This window comes from Panthera uncia, chromosome E1 (genome assembly GCF_023721935.1).
Source record: "Panthera uncia isolate 11264 chromosome E1, Puncia_PCG_1.0, whole genome shotgun sequence".
In the NCBI taxonomy this organism is placed as follows: domain Eukaryota; kingdom Metazoa; phylum Chordata; class Mammalia; order Carnivora; family Felidae; genus Panthera; species Panthera uncia.
This window is the reverse complement of record NC_064814.1, coordinates 40,688,655-40,707,256: the sequence shown is the minus strand read 5'-3', so window position 1 is coordinate 40,707,256 and position 18,602 is coordinate 40,688,655. Positions and strand designations below refer to the sequence as shown.

The 18,602-nt window shown below is 51.5% G+C and overlaps 1 protein-coding gene across 1 annotated transcript in view; it reads right to left on the bottom strand.

Annotated features, from left to right (window-relative positions):
- Positions 1 to 18,602, bottom strand: part of KSR1 (kinase suppressor of ras 1) — a 162,931-nt gene that overhangs the window by 58,842 nt on the left and 85,487 nt on the right. The window contains exon 2 of the mRNA XM_049637923.1: positions 17,559 to 17,699. Coding sequence (XP_049493880.1) covers positions 17,559 to 17,699 — 141 coding nt within the window. The remainder of the gene's footprint in view (positions 1 to 17,558; positions 17,700 to 18,602) is intronic.

Below are 18,602 nucleotides of genomic sequence, written 5' to 3'. Positions count from 1 at the left end.
GAGTCCAATTGGGTGTCTCAGACTCAAGCCAAGGAGGCCATCACTGGTGCTACCAAGGTCTGAGGGCACGAAAGGAGCTAATGGAGATTCGTGAGGTTAAGAAGAAGAGTATAAATCCTTCTTCTGCCAAAGTCAAAGAGCAGAGTTCAAAAGGGACTTCAGAGAGAATCTACTCCAACTCTCATTTTAGGGAGGAAAAAACGGAGGACCACAGAGGGGAGGGGACCTGCTTGGGTCACCCTGAACAACAGCCCAAGACCAGGACCCAGATTTCCAGACACCCCTGCCAGTGTGCATCACCAGGCTGTGCTGGGCCCCTAGGAGGGCTCACGGTTTTTCATTATGGGCATTCCTTACCCCGATGTAAAGTTTCATGCCTGCCAGCTTTTCTGAGCTGCTCTAAGAGGTGAGCCAAGGGTAAGAGCAACCCTGAGGTCTGCCCTGAGAATCACCTCCAAGGGCGCTAGCCTGAGGAATGCCAAGCCACGTGCTTGCCTCACGGGCCCAGGGCCCTACGGAATCCAGAGGGCTGGCAAGCCCCTTCTGTCTCGGTGGCTTAAAAGACAGCAGGTGTGCAGGAACTCTCAGCTCCATGTTCTTGCCCACCCCTCTCCACACCCACTGACGACTGTGCACACTTTTCTGCTTTTGGAAAAGAAGAAGCAGGGGCTCCTGGGGGGGTGGGGTGCTCAGTTGGTTACACATCCAATCCTGGATTTCGGCTTAGGTCATGATCTCGAGTTTGTGAGTTTGAGCCCCGCATCGGGCTCCACACTGACAGCGTGGAGCCTGCTTGGGGTTCTCTGTCGCTCCCTCTCTCTACCCCTCCCCTGCTTGATCTCTAAGTAAATAAATAAACTTAAAAAAAAAAAAAAGCAGCAGCAGCAGAAGCAAATCCCATATCAGCAGCTACACCCCAACACCCAGGTCCTGAGATGCGGCCTAAGACCACCCAGGGCCAAGGCACACTGATTCTTCCTCAGCTTCTCTCCATGCTTCCTCTTCCCACAACCAGTTGCACCCAGTCTAGTCATAAATGTAACAGCTACTGGTACTGCTACTGCTCGTGAAGGGGCCTGGGCACAGCTGCTTGGTAGCTAAGGAGAGCGAGGCTCAGAGAGGTTAAGTCACTCACTTAGGCCACAGCAAGTGAGCGCCGGAACCTGGACGGGACCCCGGTCTGTGTAACCCCAAAGCCAGCACTCACAGCCTCTCCACCCTTTGGCCTTGCTGGCCTGGGTGACCAGAGGCACTGACAGGCAGGGCTGGGGCTGCCTGGACAACTTCAGTTTCTTAAGCCCCCTGCAGAAAGAGCAGCCTCAAAACAAGCACGTATCCTGTTCAAACCAAAAGCACGAACAAGCCAAAAAATCATTCATTCTCTAGGAGGATGGGGAAGATCTATTTCAGTAAGATCCTGATGGTTCCCCAGCCACTTTCCCTCAAGCAAGTCAGGGAATAAAACAGTGAAATGGAAATCACAACCTAGAACTCTGCAGACGCGTTCTATAGGCAGGAGGCATCGCAAGGACTTGGAGCCCAGCCAAACGTCCCCATTCTGGGGACTTGCGGGAGGGCCACCTGATCCCAGACCCCAACGCCTACCTTGCAACCCTCCAGCCTCGGCTGGTCCAGGCTTTGTGCTTCTCGCAAGACCACGGGTGGTGGGGTCCCTGTGCCCCTGGCAACCTTGGCCAGCACCCAGCTCCACAGGCAATGCATGGTGAGGGGCCCAAGCCCAGGGTCCCCGGCAGCCCCAGCCCCTGGTACGGTGTCTCCGAGAAGGACAAGAAAGGGAGAGGAGTTTCTGTTTTCATGACTGTAGTGAACAGTCACTGCAGCCAAAAATAGTTTGTGCCTGGGAGTCGGGGAGTCAGCACATACCTCCCGGAGCAGGTGCTGGTCGTGAGACACACAGGCTCCGGCGGGCCTCGGGGCAGGGGCCTGGGGACGCAGGCACCCAGGATACTCAGGATATCAGGCCACAGACAGAGAAGTTTTACCCACCTCGCTGCTCACCTCCAGAAAGTTTGACCTGAGTCAACAGGAGCATGATCATCTCCCTCTTCTCGGTGAATCATCTGGGGAACCCCCACCCCCACACGAATTCCAATTACCCCCCCAACCTTCCTGGAGCTCTCACACATTTGTGGCTGGGTGGTTTGGACAACCACAGGAAGAGTCCTATGAACTACAGCGGATGCCCTAGATGGCACACAGGACAACCATTAAAAATGTAGCTCAGCTGTCAAAGCTCTTAGAACGATACCTTGACAACCGTGAACTTTACGTACATTAAAAAAAAAAAAAAAATGTAAAAGAAGTTAAGGGGCTGGCTATCAGTGGCTGGTAGAGCTGTGGAGGGATTTTGTTTTCTTTTTTGAGCTACTTTTTTATTTTCAAATTTTTCTGTGATGAACATTTGTAATTCGATTTGGAAAACGTTACTTTGAAATGCAATTCTGAAAAAGGAAGAATGTTCAGGCCTCACAGAGTTCGGAACACATACGTGGTTCTATCTCTGGGAATTTTTTTTTTTTTTCAACTGTTTATTTATTTATTTTTGAGAGTGCAAGTGGGGGTGGGGTGAAAGAGAGACAGAGACAGACAGACAGACAGACAGACAGAGAGAGAGAGAGAGAGAGAAAGAGAATGAATCCCAAACAGGCTCAGCAATGTCAGTGCAGAGCTTGATGAGGGGCTTGAACACATGACTGAGCCACCCAGGTATGCTTATCTCTGCAAATTTAAGGTAGGGGTGTGTGTGTGTGTGTGTGTGTGTGTGTGTGTGTGTGTATTTTGTGACTCCTGCTTTGAAACCAGATATCCTGGATATGAATCCTGGCCATACCATGTACCATCTGGGTGACCTCAAGTAAGTGACACTGTCAGTTTCTCTAGCTCTATTATACGTTGGGGATAAAAGCATTGCCTCCGGCTATAGACTAAATATTCGTGCCCCCCCCCCCACAACCCCCATCAAACCTAATCCCCAGTGTGATGGTTTTAGGACATGGGGCCTCTGGGATGTGTTTAGATTAAAAGGGTGGAGCCCTCATGATGGGATTAGTGGCCTTTACAAAAAAGACCCCAGAGAGCTGCCCAGCCCCTTCCACCATGTGAAGACATTGCAGAGACAGCCATCTATGAACCAGGAAGTGGTTTCTCACCAGACACTGACTCTGCCGGGTCCTTGATCTTGGACTTCCCAGCCTCCGGAACCATGAAAGAGAAATTCTGTCGTTTATAAGTCACCCACTCCATGCTGTTTTTGTCACTGCGGCCCAAATGCCTTAAGATATCATCTCATAAGGTTACTGGGAGGACTGAATGAGACACTCCATGTAAAGCTCACAGCTCAATCCCAGACATACTGGGAATACTCACTGAAGAATTCTAGCATAGGGGCATGCATAGAGCAAGTGACTCTTGGTCTTGGGGTTGTGGGTTCAAGCCCCATGTTGGATGAAGAGATTACTTAAAAATTAAAAAAAAATTTTTAAAATGCTTGGGGCACCTGGGTGGCTTAGTCAGTTAAGCATCCGACTCTTGATTTTGGCTCAGGTCCTGATCTCACGGTTAGGAGATGGAGCCCCAGTGTGAGGCTGTGTGCTGGGCATGGGAGCCTGCTTGGGATTCTTTCTCCCTGTGCCCATGCTGCTCATGTGTGCGGTCTTTTTTTTTTTTAATTTTTTTTTTAACGTTTTATTTATTTTTGAGACAGAGAGAGACAGAGCATGAACGGGGGAGGGGCAGAGAGAGAGGGAGACACAGAATCGGAAACAGGCTCCAGGCTCCGAGCCATCAGCCCAGAGCCCGACGCGGGGCTCGAACTCACGGACCGCGAGATCGTCACCTGAGCTGAAGTCGGACGCTCAACTGACTGAGCCACCCAGGCGCCCCTGTGTGTGGTCTTTCTATAGGAAAGAAAGAAAAGAAAGAAAGAAAGAAAGAAAGAAAAGACGGAAGGAAGGAAGGAAGGAAGGAAGGAAGGAAGGAAGGAAGGAAAGAAAGAAAAGAAAAAGAGAGAGAAAGAAAGAAAGAGAGAGAGAAAGAAAGAGAGAAAGAGAGAAAGGGAGAAAGGGAGAAAGGAAGAAAGGAAGAAAGGAAGAAAAGAAAAAGAATTATAGCATAAATTCATGAATAAGCTACATTTAAAAAAGAAAAAAAAAAAGGAAAGCCAACGAACAAAGAAGGCTGGCTGGAAGGAAGTGCACCAAGATGTTTAAAGCATTTCCGTGGAGTAGTACAATTAAGGGGTACACCATCCACAAAGGGTATTATTGTTTTCATTTCCATGCTTTTCACATTTTAAAAATGTACATCCAGGTAAATTACCGGACATTAAGGGGAAAAAAACCTAAAAAGCCGAGAAGCAATGAGTAGCTCTGTGAAGGATTACAGATAACTTATTTCTTTGGCTTTTCTATATGTTCCATCCAAAGTAAATATGCATCACTTCCATAGTGAACAAAATGAGAAATGCTATTAAAAAGCAAAACCTAGGGGCTAGGCTCACCGATTATATTCTAGAAATGTGATTTCTGCTGGCCCCCGCCAGGGTCTAGGCCTTATGCACCATCTCTGAGCCCGAGGCCTTCGGTCTCCCACAGAGACACAGGAGAGTTCTGCTCACTGGTGGAAATGGGGCACAGTGGTCACCCCTGAGACCCTCAGGGGAGAGCCAGATGACCCAGCCCCATGGAGAGCTCCCAGTGAGGGTGGAGATGGCGGGGAGGGGACTACAGTAGTGGCAGTAGCAACTGCTCTTGCCGTCTGCGGAGTGACAGCGTTTATTCACGCCTCTTCTGTCAGCAGGGCTAACTTTCCTCCAGGAATCCATTTCCCGAGTGCACGTGGCCCTGACCCTTCAGACCCCTAGACTCTCCGGCTCGCTGCTAAAGGGCTGAGCCCGTGACCCAGCGCAGACCAACAGGAGTGTTTGGTCTTCCCGGCCCCGTGACTGGTTTTGGCATAACACGTGACCAAAGCCAGGCCATTCGGGGCCTTCCCTGGGATTTTCCAGCTACGGCTCTGGGGGAAGAAGCACTCCTTCTATACAGGCAAGCGCTACGACTATGCTGGCAGAAAGAGGCCTAGCTGCTTTGATGGTGCCCTTGATGACCTGCCCTGTGGAGTGGGCCTGGCTGAGAACTATACCCTAACAGCATCGTCTGAGTGCATCCAGACCATCCTGGACTTCTATCACTTAGGCTGACAAAAGTCTTTAAGCCCGTCGGTACTGGAACTTGCCATGGAAAAGTTCTAACCAGTAGTAGGAGAATATAACAGCTTGTACTCATAAGCACTTACTATGTGCCCTGGTACCACGGAATTCATCTACTTCCCCCTCCCCTTCATCCATCTCATCAACAGACAGCTACTGGATGCCAACTGTGTGCCAGGGACTCTCTTCTGCGCTAAGAATACAACAGCAAACAAAATATGCCATCTTTCTCTTTAGGGAGCTTGCATTTTAACAGGAAACACAGAATAAAAAACAAATTAGGAAAATCACTAAAATATGTAATTGAAATTGGTGAGTAAACGCTAACAAGGAAAGAGCATGCTGAAGTGAAGTGGCAGATATAGGAGGCATCTAATTTTAGACAGGGTGGCCTCTCTGAAGAGTGGACTTCTGAAGTTGCTAGCCCTAAAAGTATAGAAATTTCCAGGCAGAGGAAACAGAACATACAAAGGTCCTGGCCATGACAGGAAACCGGACGTGTTCTAACACAAGGTGAAGAGTGAGGAGGGGCGGGAGAAGGAGTGTGGAAGGAGGAGGCAGATGCCAAATATTTCAGAGCCTTGAAGGTAATGGTGAAGGGGCTCGGGTTCTATGCTGAGCACAAGCCATTAAATGAAGGGCTGTATTCAGAAAAGAAAGACGATCAGAAAAAAAAGATATTTAAGAAAAATCACTCTTGGCTTATGAAAAATGAAATGAAGGAGAGGGCAAGAGTAGATACAGAGAGTGATGTAGGTGCTACTGCACAAGTCCATGCAGTAGCTCAGTAGGTGGGGGGGGGGGGGGGGGGGGGGGCAGGGGCAAAAGAAATGAAAAAGAGACATGGGTGGATTTGGGATATTCATTTGGAAATGGAGCCAGCCAATCAAATGTGGAGATTAAGGAAGTAGAAGGAATCACAAGTGACTGAGTATCTAGCTAGGGAACTGACAGATAAGGAACCAGAGAGGCTGAGAGGTAAGGGACTTGTCCATTACCAAGGGGCAAAGTGGAGTTTCTGTCCGCCTCCCCACACCAGGTTCTGAGCTATTTCCAATCTTACTACCTGCCCAAAAACATACAGATGAGAATAGAGCCACCAAAACATGTATGTTGATTTTTTTTTTAAAAGAAGGTTAGTAAGAGAAGGGATTTTTGTTTACAATAATTAAAACAGTGTGGTGTTGACACAAGAATTTCCCAATGATATCTGGCTGGTGAGGTCTGCTCTAGAGCAATCTTGCCTTTGAGGCCAGTCCCCAGAGGAGGAGAGACGGAACACAATCTGACAGCCCAGTAGCTGAGTGGCCCCAGAGGCAAAGTCATCTCAGAGTGGGGCTACAGGCACACAGCCTTGCCGAGGCCAGCCCCTCACCAAAGAACAGAGGCAGCTCAGGAACTGGGACCTCAGCGGGCCCTCGGCAGCCTCCAGTCACCTCCCCCGAGAGACCCCTGCAATTCAATCCTCACTAGCCCACACGAGAAAGCTCCTGAGACACCTCGGCCCAACAGACCACAACTCTTCGGATGATCTGATCAGAATTCATTCATTCAACAAGGACACCTTCGGCATGCCAGGCAGCAGGGACAGAACAGCGAACAAAAGAGCCAGATTTCTGCCCACATGGCATTTTCAGTCTAACTGCAATCCAAAGGATCAAGGAGATGGGCTCCCCATTCAAAGATGTGAACCAGTACAGGGCTACCAGAACAGTCCTGCTCTAATCTTTTCAGATTTCTAGAAACGAGGGGCAACCTCACACTTGAAGCTTAAAAGAGGGCACCGTGGCTCAGAATCAGAAAATAAATCACGTCATCAATTGGAGAGACGGATGTATGCAAGTTCAGTGAGGACAGGAACTCAAGCACAGCACCTAGTACAGGCCCTGGAACACAGCAGGAGCTAAATGCACACCAAACGAGTGCATGGCTGGGTGGAGATGAAAAAACACAAGGCCGCCCTGCCCTCAGCTCTGTATCATGCCCCATCTCAGTCTTTCTGCCCTTGGGGCCCATCAGTCTGCTTCCATGGTGGTTATCTGTAGACTGTTTATCTATAACAGACTGGTTATCTATAGACCACCCTATACGCCCCCAGGGAAGACTGTATTTTGTTCATCAATTAGTCCCCGGCAGTAATTAATATGGGTAAGTGATCAAAGGATGTAGAATGAATGGATATTAAGGAAAGAGGGAAGGAGGGGAGGAAGAAAAGGAGGAGGGATAGAGGGAGGGAGGGAGGAAGAGGGAGAAGGAGAGAAAGAGAAAGAGATCAATTCAATTATACAAACTACATACAGTAACCCCAGGCTGGGCTATTCTAGATAAGAAACTGAGTCAAGGAGGGAAGACCTGTATGACACCGCCAGGTCACTCAACTTCTCTGAATCTCAGTTTGCTCAGCTATGAGAGGGGGATCGAGGTGCCTCCCCCTCCCCCCGACCCCAGGTGTAAGGATTACACAGGACGGTACAGACACAAAATGCTGCCTCCCTTCACATCCCAACTCTAGCTCTTGGCTAGGTGACACCGGCACACCAGCCCACCACCCGGGGCCTCTGTCTCCCCATCCCACTGGGCGGTACTGAGACCTCAAATCCTCCGGAGCGGGGCCGCCGGGGCCCACACGCTGGCGCAGATCCCTCCACGCGGCCTGATGAGGGTGTGTGCTGCCTTCAGAGGCAGCTCCCAGCTGCCAAAGAGCAAGGCTGTTGGAACAGTGGGGCCTCTGGCTCCCCCAGGGAGAGGGTGGGGATGACGGGAAGAGGGAACAGGAGGAGAGGCCGGGCAGAAGGGCAGCAGGACTCACAAGGATTAAAGCTCAACCCAGGAGCCAAATACCAGCTCACTTTTCTGGTTTAATCTTCCACAGCCTCCTGCTTCTTACAGCCCACCCGGAGCCCACACGGAGCTATGGCCAACTCCTGGCCAGTGGGAAACCAAGATGGCGGCAGGCGGCAGGTAGCCTCTTCCCCATCCCCAAGAGAAGGCCTGACCGGACTTAATTTTTTTTTTAAGTTTATTTATTTATTCTGAGAGAGACAGCACGAGTGGGGGGAGGGACACACACACACACACACACACACACACACACACACACACAATCTCAAGCAAGCTCTGTATTGACAATGCAGCCTAACGCAAGGCTCGAAACCACGGACCATGAGGTCATGGCCTGAGCCGAAATCAAGACTCAGGCGCTTAACCAACCGACCGAGCCACGCAGGCGTCCCAAGAAGGCCTGACTTAAACACAGGAACGCGAGGGTAGTAGAGGAAAGAGAAATTTGCCCAGCGGGGGCCAGAACAAAAACCCCTTACCGAACTCGCCTCCATCTTCGCTTCAGAAAGCGCCACCAGCAAGGGCTCACTCCGGGGACCCTGTGGCCCGGGACCCGGGGCCTGCGGTCTTGGCCTCTGCAGCACCCACCGCTCACGGCTGGGACTGATCCCAGCCAGCGCTCGCCACTTCCTTTAACAACTTCCAATGGGGAAATTGCTGCAGAAAAAAAATGGCTCCACGCCAGCAGGCTCTGAAATCATTTCCCCCCAGCTGCAGCCAGAACATGGAGCTGAGATTTTTAACCTGTGGAAGGTTTGGGGGTGAGGGTGGAAATAGCGTGTGGGACTGCAGGTGGCTGGGGAGGAGGAGGGGCCCCCGCCTCTGAACCCATCCACATGCTGGTCCCCAGGGCCCTGCCTCCACGCGGCGCCCCGAATTCCCACACCAGCACCGACTCACCTTTCACTGTCCTCAGGGTGAACCCAGCCTTCTCACTGGCAGGGGTTTTAATTTCCCTAAAACAATTCTAATGTCCTCTCTCGTCCTCTCTCTCCCTCTCTCTCTCACACACACACTGCAACGATCTCTAGATAAGACCCCAACCCTTACTCGCCACCTGCCAAGACCTCCATGAGCCAACCATTTCCTCAGGAGTCTCCTCCCAGGCCAAGCTCTTTGCAAACACTTCCTGCGAGTCTGCACCAGCTCTCTCAGACCTCAGGGTCTCTGCAGGTACTGTTCCCTCCATCTTGCCCTTCCAGCCAGCCTAGGTCCCAGCTCTCAGGGAAGCCCTCGCTGGTGCTGGTCCTTCTCCGAGTTTGCCCGCTTGCCCCCACAGACCCCAGGCTGCCTTCTGTCAGGACTCTAGGTGCCCGCTCTCGGCAAGTGTCACGCACCCTGTGAGCTCCTGGGGCCGAAAGGAGTGTCTCCAGCATCTCAGCTGTGAGCACAAGGTCCCGCCAGAGACGGCTCCAGACCTGCAGGCCCAGTACAGCAAGGGCCATTCGTCTCCTTACATTATTAAAAGTCATCACGATAAAATAAAATTTTAATTTTGGTTTCTTAGTCGCCCTAACCATATTTCGAGTGGTCCATGGTCACATGTAGTTGGCGGCTACCACGGTGGATAGGGCAGCACAGAATGCTTCTATCAACACAGAAAGTTCTATTGGGACAGCGTTGCTCTAAATGAAGCTCTGATGGTTGGGTTAGCATTCGAAAGTGTCTCCCGAGCTGTCCATCCCCGACATCCGTGGTGCAAGAGTTAGAATCAAAGGCCATTCATGTCAGAAGCACCCACAGCAGGCTCTGGCGCTCGGACTCGGGAAGGGAAGGAGGAGAGCCGAACCCCTCCATCCACCCCAGAAACCGGGAAGTGCAGCCACCACCGAGGCCACTGCCACATCCGTCCCCTCTCTTTGTCCACTATTTCCTGGGAGGGTCAAGATACGCAGAGAACTCAGAAGCCAAAGCGACAAGTGCCACCAGCCAAAGGCCATGCCCAGAGGCCTCGGGGAACAGCTCTGCGAGCACCGAAAGTTCAGCAAAGGAAACAGCCAGACTTCATGGTTTAGATCTCTTCTCCAAAAAAACCCAACAAAACATAAAAAGGACACAGAGAGAGGAGGACCGTGTTATAAAGTCTTCATCTCCAGCCTCCATCCTATGAAGAAGACTTTCGTTCATTCCTCAGTCACTCCCTCTCCCAGCAAATACTTGCCAAGGGTTTCCACAGGCTTTTGACTGGGCACATGGGCCCTTCTGGGCACAAGCTGATGCCTTCTGTGTGTGCCTCTCTGTGCATAGATGGGCACCCCTCAGTTGTTGCTAAGATAGCTTGAAGATATCTTATCTCTTAACTAGTCTAGTGTTAGAGAGGAATGAGATGATTTGTACGACTCACACAGAGATGAGATTAAGACTAAAAAAATACTGTAGGGGCCCATTTTAGCAACCGTAAAAAATAAAAAGGAAACAAATTTGTATGTAAATGGGAACAATGTGCTACCCTGGACTGGATCCTAGAACTGGAAGGAGACACTAATGGAAAGACGGGTGAAAAATCCAAAGAGAGTCTGGCATTCGGTTAGCAGTAACGTACCAACGTTGTTTTCTTGGTTTCGACAAATGTACCGTGGTAACGTAGGATGTTAATGATGGGGCAGACTGGGTGAGGGCCACAGACGGAAACTCTGTGCAACCTCTACAAATCTAGAACTATTCCCAAATAAAACGTTTATTTAAGAAAATAAGCTGGCACAAACACAGACCCTCAGATCAATGGAACAGAATAGAGAACCCAGAAATGGACCCACAAACGTATGGCCAACTACTCTTTGACAAAGCAGGAAAGAATATCCAGTGGAATAAAGACGGTCTCTTCAGCAAGCGGAGACAGCCTCCTTCCCACTCAGCAGGGCCTGGGGTTGCTAATAGAAACGGCCCTTCTTTCTACCCTTCAGAAAACTCTTGGCCTGGGCCTAAGAACCAATCAGAGATGTGAAGGGAAGAAACAGAACAATCGAGAAAAGGGGTCTGGAGAGCTTGGGGAAGACATACTAAAACCCAGCCAATGGTTCCTTGGGATTCTTAAAACCCATGTGGAGAGCTGCCGGCCAGGCACTCTGGGGCAGTCTGGCCCACCCTCCTCTTGCTCCCCATGCGCTCAGGCCCCACTTCCTCCACCCTCCTGGTGAGGATGCCCAGGAGTGGCCTTTGGGACCAGCAGCAGGGGGTAGGGGGGGGTGGGGAGGCTGACACTGGGGGCAGGCCCAGCTTCAGTCCCCTGCGCTGCCCTTCTTGGGCCTTGAGCTGACGCCCACTGCCTCTTGATTCAGAAAACCACCTCCAGGGGCCCCTGGGTGGCACAGGCGGTAAGCGGCCGGCTCTTGATTTCAGCTCAGGTCATGATGTCATGGTTCTGGGAGATCAAACCCCACATCAGGCTCCATGCTAGCAACACGGAGTCTGCTTGGGATGCTCTCTCTCCCTCTTTCCCCGCCCCTCCCCCGCCAGCTCTCTTGCTCTTTTTCTCTCTCAAAAACAAATAAATAAACATTAAAAACGAAAAGAAAAGAAACCTGCCTCTCATGAGCCCCTGCTCCTAGCCTTCCATTCACTCCCCCCTTCTCTTCACTCCCCGTATGGCTATCTCGAGCTACCTGTGTGCAAACCTCCAGCCGTCTCCTTGGGTCTGGCTCTCACTCGGGAATAACAGCAGCTGAGGAGGAAAGGTGAGGAAGCTGCCTGAATTCTCCCTCCTCCACCCCAGCGAACACCACAGTGCCTCTTAGCACTTGCCCCTCGCACCTGCTTCGGCGAGCAAGAGGCACATCGCTCACGGCGCAGGCCCGTAACCAAGCTAGAGGCCTCGTGGCGAAGGGCTGGTCCGGCTTTTGGAGGCACAACCCCTTAGTGAGTGAAGGGTGCTGGTGTGGTCAGAAGGGCAGTGCCAAAGAGGGCCAAGGATGCCCTGGGGCACTGGCCTGTTCCGGCCTTCCTGAGGGCACTGACTCTCCAGCGCTCCTCCCAGAGGCTGACTCATGGGTAGTTGTGCAGAGCTGGGAAGGTGGATCTTTGGGGCTGTGACATCCCAAAGTGGCTTCCCCTGCAGAGCATGAAAAGCCCGACCCTGGAGTAACCTGTGTCACCACCCACTCAGGACCAAACCCTCGACTCCCGGGACATCCACCACGTAAGGATGAGATCCACCCTTCCTCCCTCTCGATTGTCACATCAGGCCCAACACTCGGTGGGTTGTCCTGGAGCTTGTATTCCAGTGGGAGACAGCAGACATCCTGTACAACAAATAAGTTAGGGCCACCCCAGAAAGCGGTCAGCGTCCTTGAGAAAAATCAGCCAAGATGCACTGGTATAGAATAAAGGGTAGGAGTGATCTTTCACTCAGATTATCAGGGAAGACTGCTCAGGGGAGGTGGCAGTGGTCCTGATGCCACAGTGATGTCCACAGGATGAGGCAAGGAGAGAGAGCACTCCAGGGAGAGAAAGAGCGAGTGCAAAGGTCAGACCAGAGGGAGCAAAGAGGAGGGTGAGAGGAGGTCGGAGAGGCCGAAGCATGTGAGGAATCTGCCGTTTATTTGGCCGGAGAGGATGACGGCCTAGACTGCGCCGCTGGTGGTGGGGATGGAGAGAGGAGGACGGGTCTGCAGATCTCGAAGCAGGGCGCACAGGGCTCGCTCAGGGCTTGCCCACGTGAGGGCGGCAAGGGAGGACTCAGGGATGTGAGTCCTGGGGCTTGAGTAACTGGGTGAATAAGGCCACCATTCTCTGAGCTGGGCAGCGTGGGAAGAAAACGTGTCTATGTAACTAGATGGGGGAGAACGAGAGCTCAGCCCGAAACATGCTGGTTTCTGAGCCGCCTCGTGATCTCCAAGTCACGGGAGCGGTCACTGGGCAGCCAGAGACACTCTTGCTCTCTCACCCTGGCCCCTCCATCCCCACGGAGCTCTCCGTTCCATTCTGACTCTACCCCAGTCCCCCAGGCCAGGTAGCATCCTGGTACCCAAACCACACCTGGCTCTTGGGCTCTCCCGCCTGCCTGAGCGATCCCTACATACAAATGAGCCGGCTCCGGAGCGCCTGGGTGGCTCGGCCGGTTAAGTGTCTAACTTCAGCTCAGGTCATGATCTCGCGGTCCGTGAGTTCGAGCCCCGCATAGGGCTCTGTGCTGACCGCTCAGAGCCTGGAGCCTGTTTCAGATTCTGTGTCTCCCTCTCTCTGACCCTCCCCCGTTCATGCTCTGTCTCGCTCTGTCTCAAAAATAAATAAACGTTAAAAAAAAAAAATTAAAAGAAAACAAATGAGCCGGCTCCCCATTTACCACCAGTTCTGATGCATTGCTCGCGACCCTGTGATTCAAACATCACCCAACTCGGTATCTGTCTGCCACGTCTCTGGGCTGGGCTGGAAGACGCAGTCCTGGCTGCCACCACAGGGTTCTCCGGGGGCCTATGCCCGTGCAGCCAGCCTCCATGGTACTGGCTTCTGCCCCAGGCACGCCTGGCTCCTCTCTCAGACAGACAGACACGGGTGCAACAGGGCGTCCGGTGCACTTCAGAACTGTGCAGATCTGAGGAAAATGCCTTGAGGAGCTAAGCCATCTGCCAGAGGTGGCTCAGGCCCTAGAAAGGCAGTCAGAAGGCACAGGTTGGAACGAGTAGGCCCGGGTCTGAACCTCAGGAGTGTCCCTGTTACCAGCTCTGGATCATCACAGGGCCCCTCAGCCTCCCTGAACCGTGGTCCTTGTCTGTGAAGTAGGGGTGACACCGGGGAGACGCTGGGCAAGTCACTGCCTCTGTGGGGGGCCTGGCACCCACCACCACAAGCTACAGACACGGGTGTGAGGAGAAGCCGCTTTCTACCTCTGAGACCGGGGAAGGGGAGGGGTAGAGGTTTGGGGCGGGCTGGGGGACGGGGGCGACTATCCAACTCTTCCTCGTTCCCAAGTCCAGGATTTTAAACACGTCGCCACAGACAGACATTACATGTTCAGATCTCCTTCCAACGTGGCAGGAAGCCGTTACACAGGTGGGTGGGCACAGAGACATCGCTCATTACACACATGTGCGTGTGCAGGCGTTAATAACACTACTCACAGACGAGCTTCCCTAACCTTCACACAGCAGCTCCTTCCGGCCAGCTTCGTAACCGCTGGTGTGTGCCACAAATAGGAGAGTCGCCGGGGCCAGACCAAGCCAGGAGCATGTGACGTGCTGAGAGCACCCCCTGGGCCCCCCATTCACCCTCACCCCTCCCTTTCCCCCGCCATGGCAGGAAACTTTTATGTTCATATCACTGCCTATCCAGGCATCTCCCCTAGGGAAAGTTCCTAAGTCTACAAATAGGTGCATAAATCCTATTAACCACTAAATTATATGGAACAGCCGATGACTGGAATGAACCACTGTCTGATAAATTGCATCACATACACTCAAACATTATGCAGCTATGTTAAAAAGGTGGGGGAGGAGGGGCGCCTGGGTGGCTCAGTCGGCTGAGTGGCCGACTTCGGCTCAGGTCACGATCTCACGGTCCGTGAGTTCGAGCCCCGCGTCGGGCTCTGGGCTGATGGCTCAGAGCCTGGAGCCTGCTTCCGATTCTGTGCCTCCCTCTCTCTCTGCCCCTCCCCCGTTCATTCTCTGTCTCTCCCTGTCTCAAAAATAAATAAACGTTAAAAAAAAAAAAAAAAAAAGGGAGGGGGTTACTAAGTACGAACCTATGAAGAAAACAGGCTGGTTAGCATATCAAATGAGAAGAGCAAAACAGAGAACCGTTTATGCAGTATGATTTAAACCAGCGCTGCCCAACAGAAATATAATGCAAGCCACATACTTAAATTTTAATTTTTGAATTGCCACATTTAAAAAAGTGAACATATACGAGATTCATTTCTAAAAAATAATTTTTTTTTAACGTTATTTATTTTTTAGAGACACAGAGACAGAATGCGAGCGGGTTAGGGGCAGAGAGAGAGGGAGACACAGAATCCAAAGCAGGCTCCAGGCTCTGAGCTGTCAGCACAGAGTCCGATGTGGGGCTCGACCTCACAAGAGATAATGACCTGAGCCGAAGTCGGATGCTTAACCGACTGAGCCACCCAGGAGCCCCTCATTGTTTTTTTTTTTTTTTTTTCAATGTTTTTTATTTATTTTTGGGACAGAGAGAGACAGAGCATGAACGGGGGAGGGGCAGAGAGAAAGGGAGACACAGAATCGGAAACAGGCTCCAGGCTCCGAGCCATCAGCCCAGAGCCCGACGCGGGGCTCGAACTCACGGACCGCGAGATCGTGACCTGGCTGAAGTCGGACGCTTAACCGACTGCGCCACCCAGGCGCCCCCTCATTGTTTTTTTTAAAGTAGACTTCACACTGGTGCTGAGTCTAATGCGGGGCTTGAACTCACGAACCTGAGGTAAGAGTCCGACGCTTAATGGACCAAGCCACCCAGGTGCCCCTGAAGTTCATTTTATTTATTTTTTTAAAAAATTTTTTTACACTTATTTATTTTTTGAGAGACATAGAGAGACAGAGCACAAGTTGGGAAGGGGCAGAGAGAGAAGGAGACCCAGAATCTGAAGCAGGCTCCAGGCTCCGAGCTGTCAGCACAGAGCCTAAAGTGGGGCTCGAACTCACAAACCGTGAGATCATGACCTGAGCCGAAGTCGGACGCTTAACCGACTGAGCCACCCAGGCGCCCCTGAAGTTCATTTTAATTAACATTTTATTTAGCTTAATAGATCCGAAATAGTGTCATCTCAATATATACTAAATACAAAAAGTTATTGATATTTTACTTTTTTTCTACAAGTCTTCAGAATTCAGTACAACTTTGGATTTCTCTCTTTAAAATTACAGCACACCTCAATATGGATTTGCCATGTGCCAAGTAGATAATGGCCACATTGGCTAGTAACTACCTTACTAGAGAGCACAGGTCTAACCCATTAGAAATTTAAAAAAAATTTTTTTTTAATGTTTATTCATTTTTGAGAGACAGAGAGTGAACAGGGGAGGGGCAGAAAGAGGGAGGCACAGAATCCGAAGCAGGCTCCAGGATCTGAGCTGTCTGCACAGAGCCCAATGCGGGGCTCAAACTCACAAACCTTGAGATTATGACCTGAGCTGAAGTCGGATGTTCAACCAACTGAGCCACTCAGGCACCCCTAACCCATTAGAAATTTTAAAAAAGACTTAGGTATTGGGGGGAAAATCTAGAAGGAAGTATCAAAATCTTCATGATTGCAGATTTTTGCTGAGTTGTGGAAATAGGTATGTGATTTTTTTCCTCCTCTGTTTTCCAAAGTGTCTATATGTAATCAATTCATATTGCTTTTAAAACAAGAGCAAAAGTTGGGCACCTGGGTGTCTCGGTCGAGTGTCCAACTTGGGCTCAAGTAATGATCTCGCAGGTAATGATCTCGCAGTTCATGAGTTTGAGCCCCACATTGGGCTCTCTGCTGTCAGCATGGAGCCTGCTTTGGATCCTCTCTCCCCCTCTCTGCCTCTCTCTCTCTCTCTCTCTCTCTCAAAAAGTAAATAAACATTAAAAAAAAAATTGGGGCGCCTGGGTGGCTCAGTCGGTTAAGCGGCCGACTTCGGCTCAGGTCATGATCTCGCGGTCCGTGAGTTCGAGCCCCGTGTCGGGCTCTGTGCTGACAGCTCAGAGCCTGGAGCCTGTTTCAGATTCTGTGTCTCCCTCTCTCCCTGACCCTCCCCCATTCATGCTCTGTCTCTCTGTCTCAAAAATAAATAAACGTTGAAAAAAAAAAAAGAATTAAAAAAAATAGCGGAAGTCAACTTTTTAATTTTAGAATCAAAGGGATTTAAAAGACCTGACTGGGTGAATTGCACCTGCCACACACTGATTTATTGATCCCCCACAAGAGCTGTCCTGTACCCCTACGACCTGGCATAGGGTATACTCTTCATGCTCACCTGCTAATTAGTTGGTTGGTGGGTGGGTGGGTGGGTGGGGAGGTTGGAGGGAAGGGAAGAGGGCAGCAAGGAGGGAAAACAGTACCGTACAGCAGATATAAGAGAACACTAAACTCAGACCCTTGTTTCCAAACTCCAAAGCTATCACTTACTGGCTGTACGACTTAAAGCGAGTTACGTAACCATCCTGTGCTTTAATTTCCTCAAATATAAAAAGGCAGCAACGACAGTAATTCCTTCACGGGGTTTTGCGAGAATTAAGGGAGATTATCCAGACAAAGTATTTACCACGGTGCCTGTCACGCAGCCAATGTTTCCAGACGTGTTGGCTGTTGTCCTTATGGTGAATCAAGGAACGATCCCTGGGGTCAGGCTGTGCAGCTCATACAGCAGTGGCACCCAGGACACATGCCAGAGCCACATTTACCCTGGGTCCCTCCCGCTACTGCTGTCCTCCCAAGTCCCCTTTGTGAGAGGACAGAGCATGGCTTTTCAGTCACAGTCACGGCGGAGCCAGTCCCCGGGTTTGTGTGGGGTCCCTTCGCTTGACAATCCCTCCCCTTACCCGCTGACCCGAGTTCCCGCAACCTGCTTACCTGCACCACCTCCGGCCTCACATTGAAGGTACACAGCCAGTCACTGAAGCGAGGGTAGCTGTTGAGTTCTGAGGTCCTCTCGCCAGGAGCCACACTCAGCTTGCATTGCTGCTGCTTGCAAATGTACCGAACCAGCTTCGCCTGTGAGGAGCCCAGGAAAGAAAAAGCCGGTTCATTCGGGGCTCATGCACGTGGCGGCCCCGTACAAGGGAGCTCTGGCAAACACAGCAGTCGGCGGGATTCCCCAGCAGTGAAGGAGGACACGGGAAGGAGGAGGAGAGGAGAAGGGTCTGAGAAGGCCAGCGGGAAACCGGGACGACCACCCATTGGCCCCTCCTCACCCCAAAGCTGGCTGACACTGCCTCACCCTCGGGACTACGCTCCTCAGAGAGCGACGGGCAACACTGTTCAGAACAGAGAACAGGGTTAAAACAGAAGAAGGGCTTCCTGCCTGGGGAGGGGTGCGGGACTGGTTGGTAACTAAGGATAGAGAAGATATGGGGGTTTGGAGAGAACGAGGAACCTTCCACTTAGGATGCTTCCAGCCTAGACTCGTACTGCGCGAGTTGAGATCTGGGGACTCGGGCGCACTTTAGCCCGGTGACCTTGGACAAGTTACTAAACCCCACCCCCAGAAAAAGCCTCCGTTTCCTCCTCCAGGAAACGGGATAATAACAGAACCTCCCTCTCAGGGAGGCTGAGAAGAAATGAGGCGCTCGGTGCGTGACACGCAAGCACACCCAGAGCAGGCCATGCCTTTGGGGACGTGGCCTTACTGGCAAAGGTCCTTGACTCAGGTTCGCCAATGGGCGGATACGTGTGCAAATTTCAGATGCATTTTCCAGGGGAAGAGGGTCCACGGTTTTCAAAAGCCTCTCAAAAGGCTAAAACTTCAATGAAGTAAGCTTAAATAAGGATGGCCTGGCTGAGGATGGCCTGGCTGAGGTTGGCCTGGAGCTCTCTCTGACAAACGCTGGGCTCCAACAGGGTAGCCCGCACATCCCGAAGAATGTAGAGGGGGGCGGGATGGGGGCGGGGAGCAGG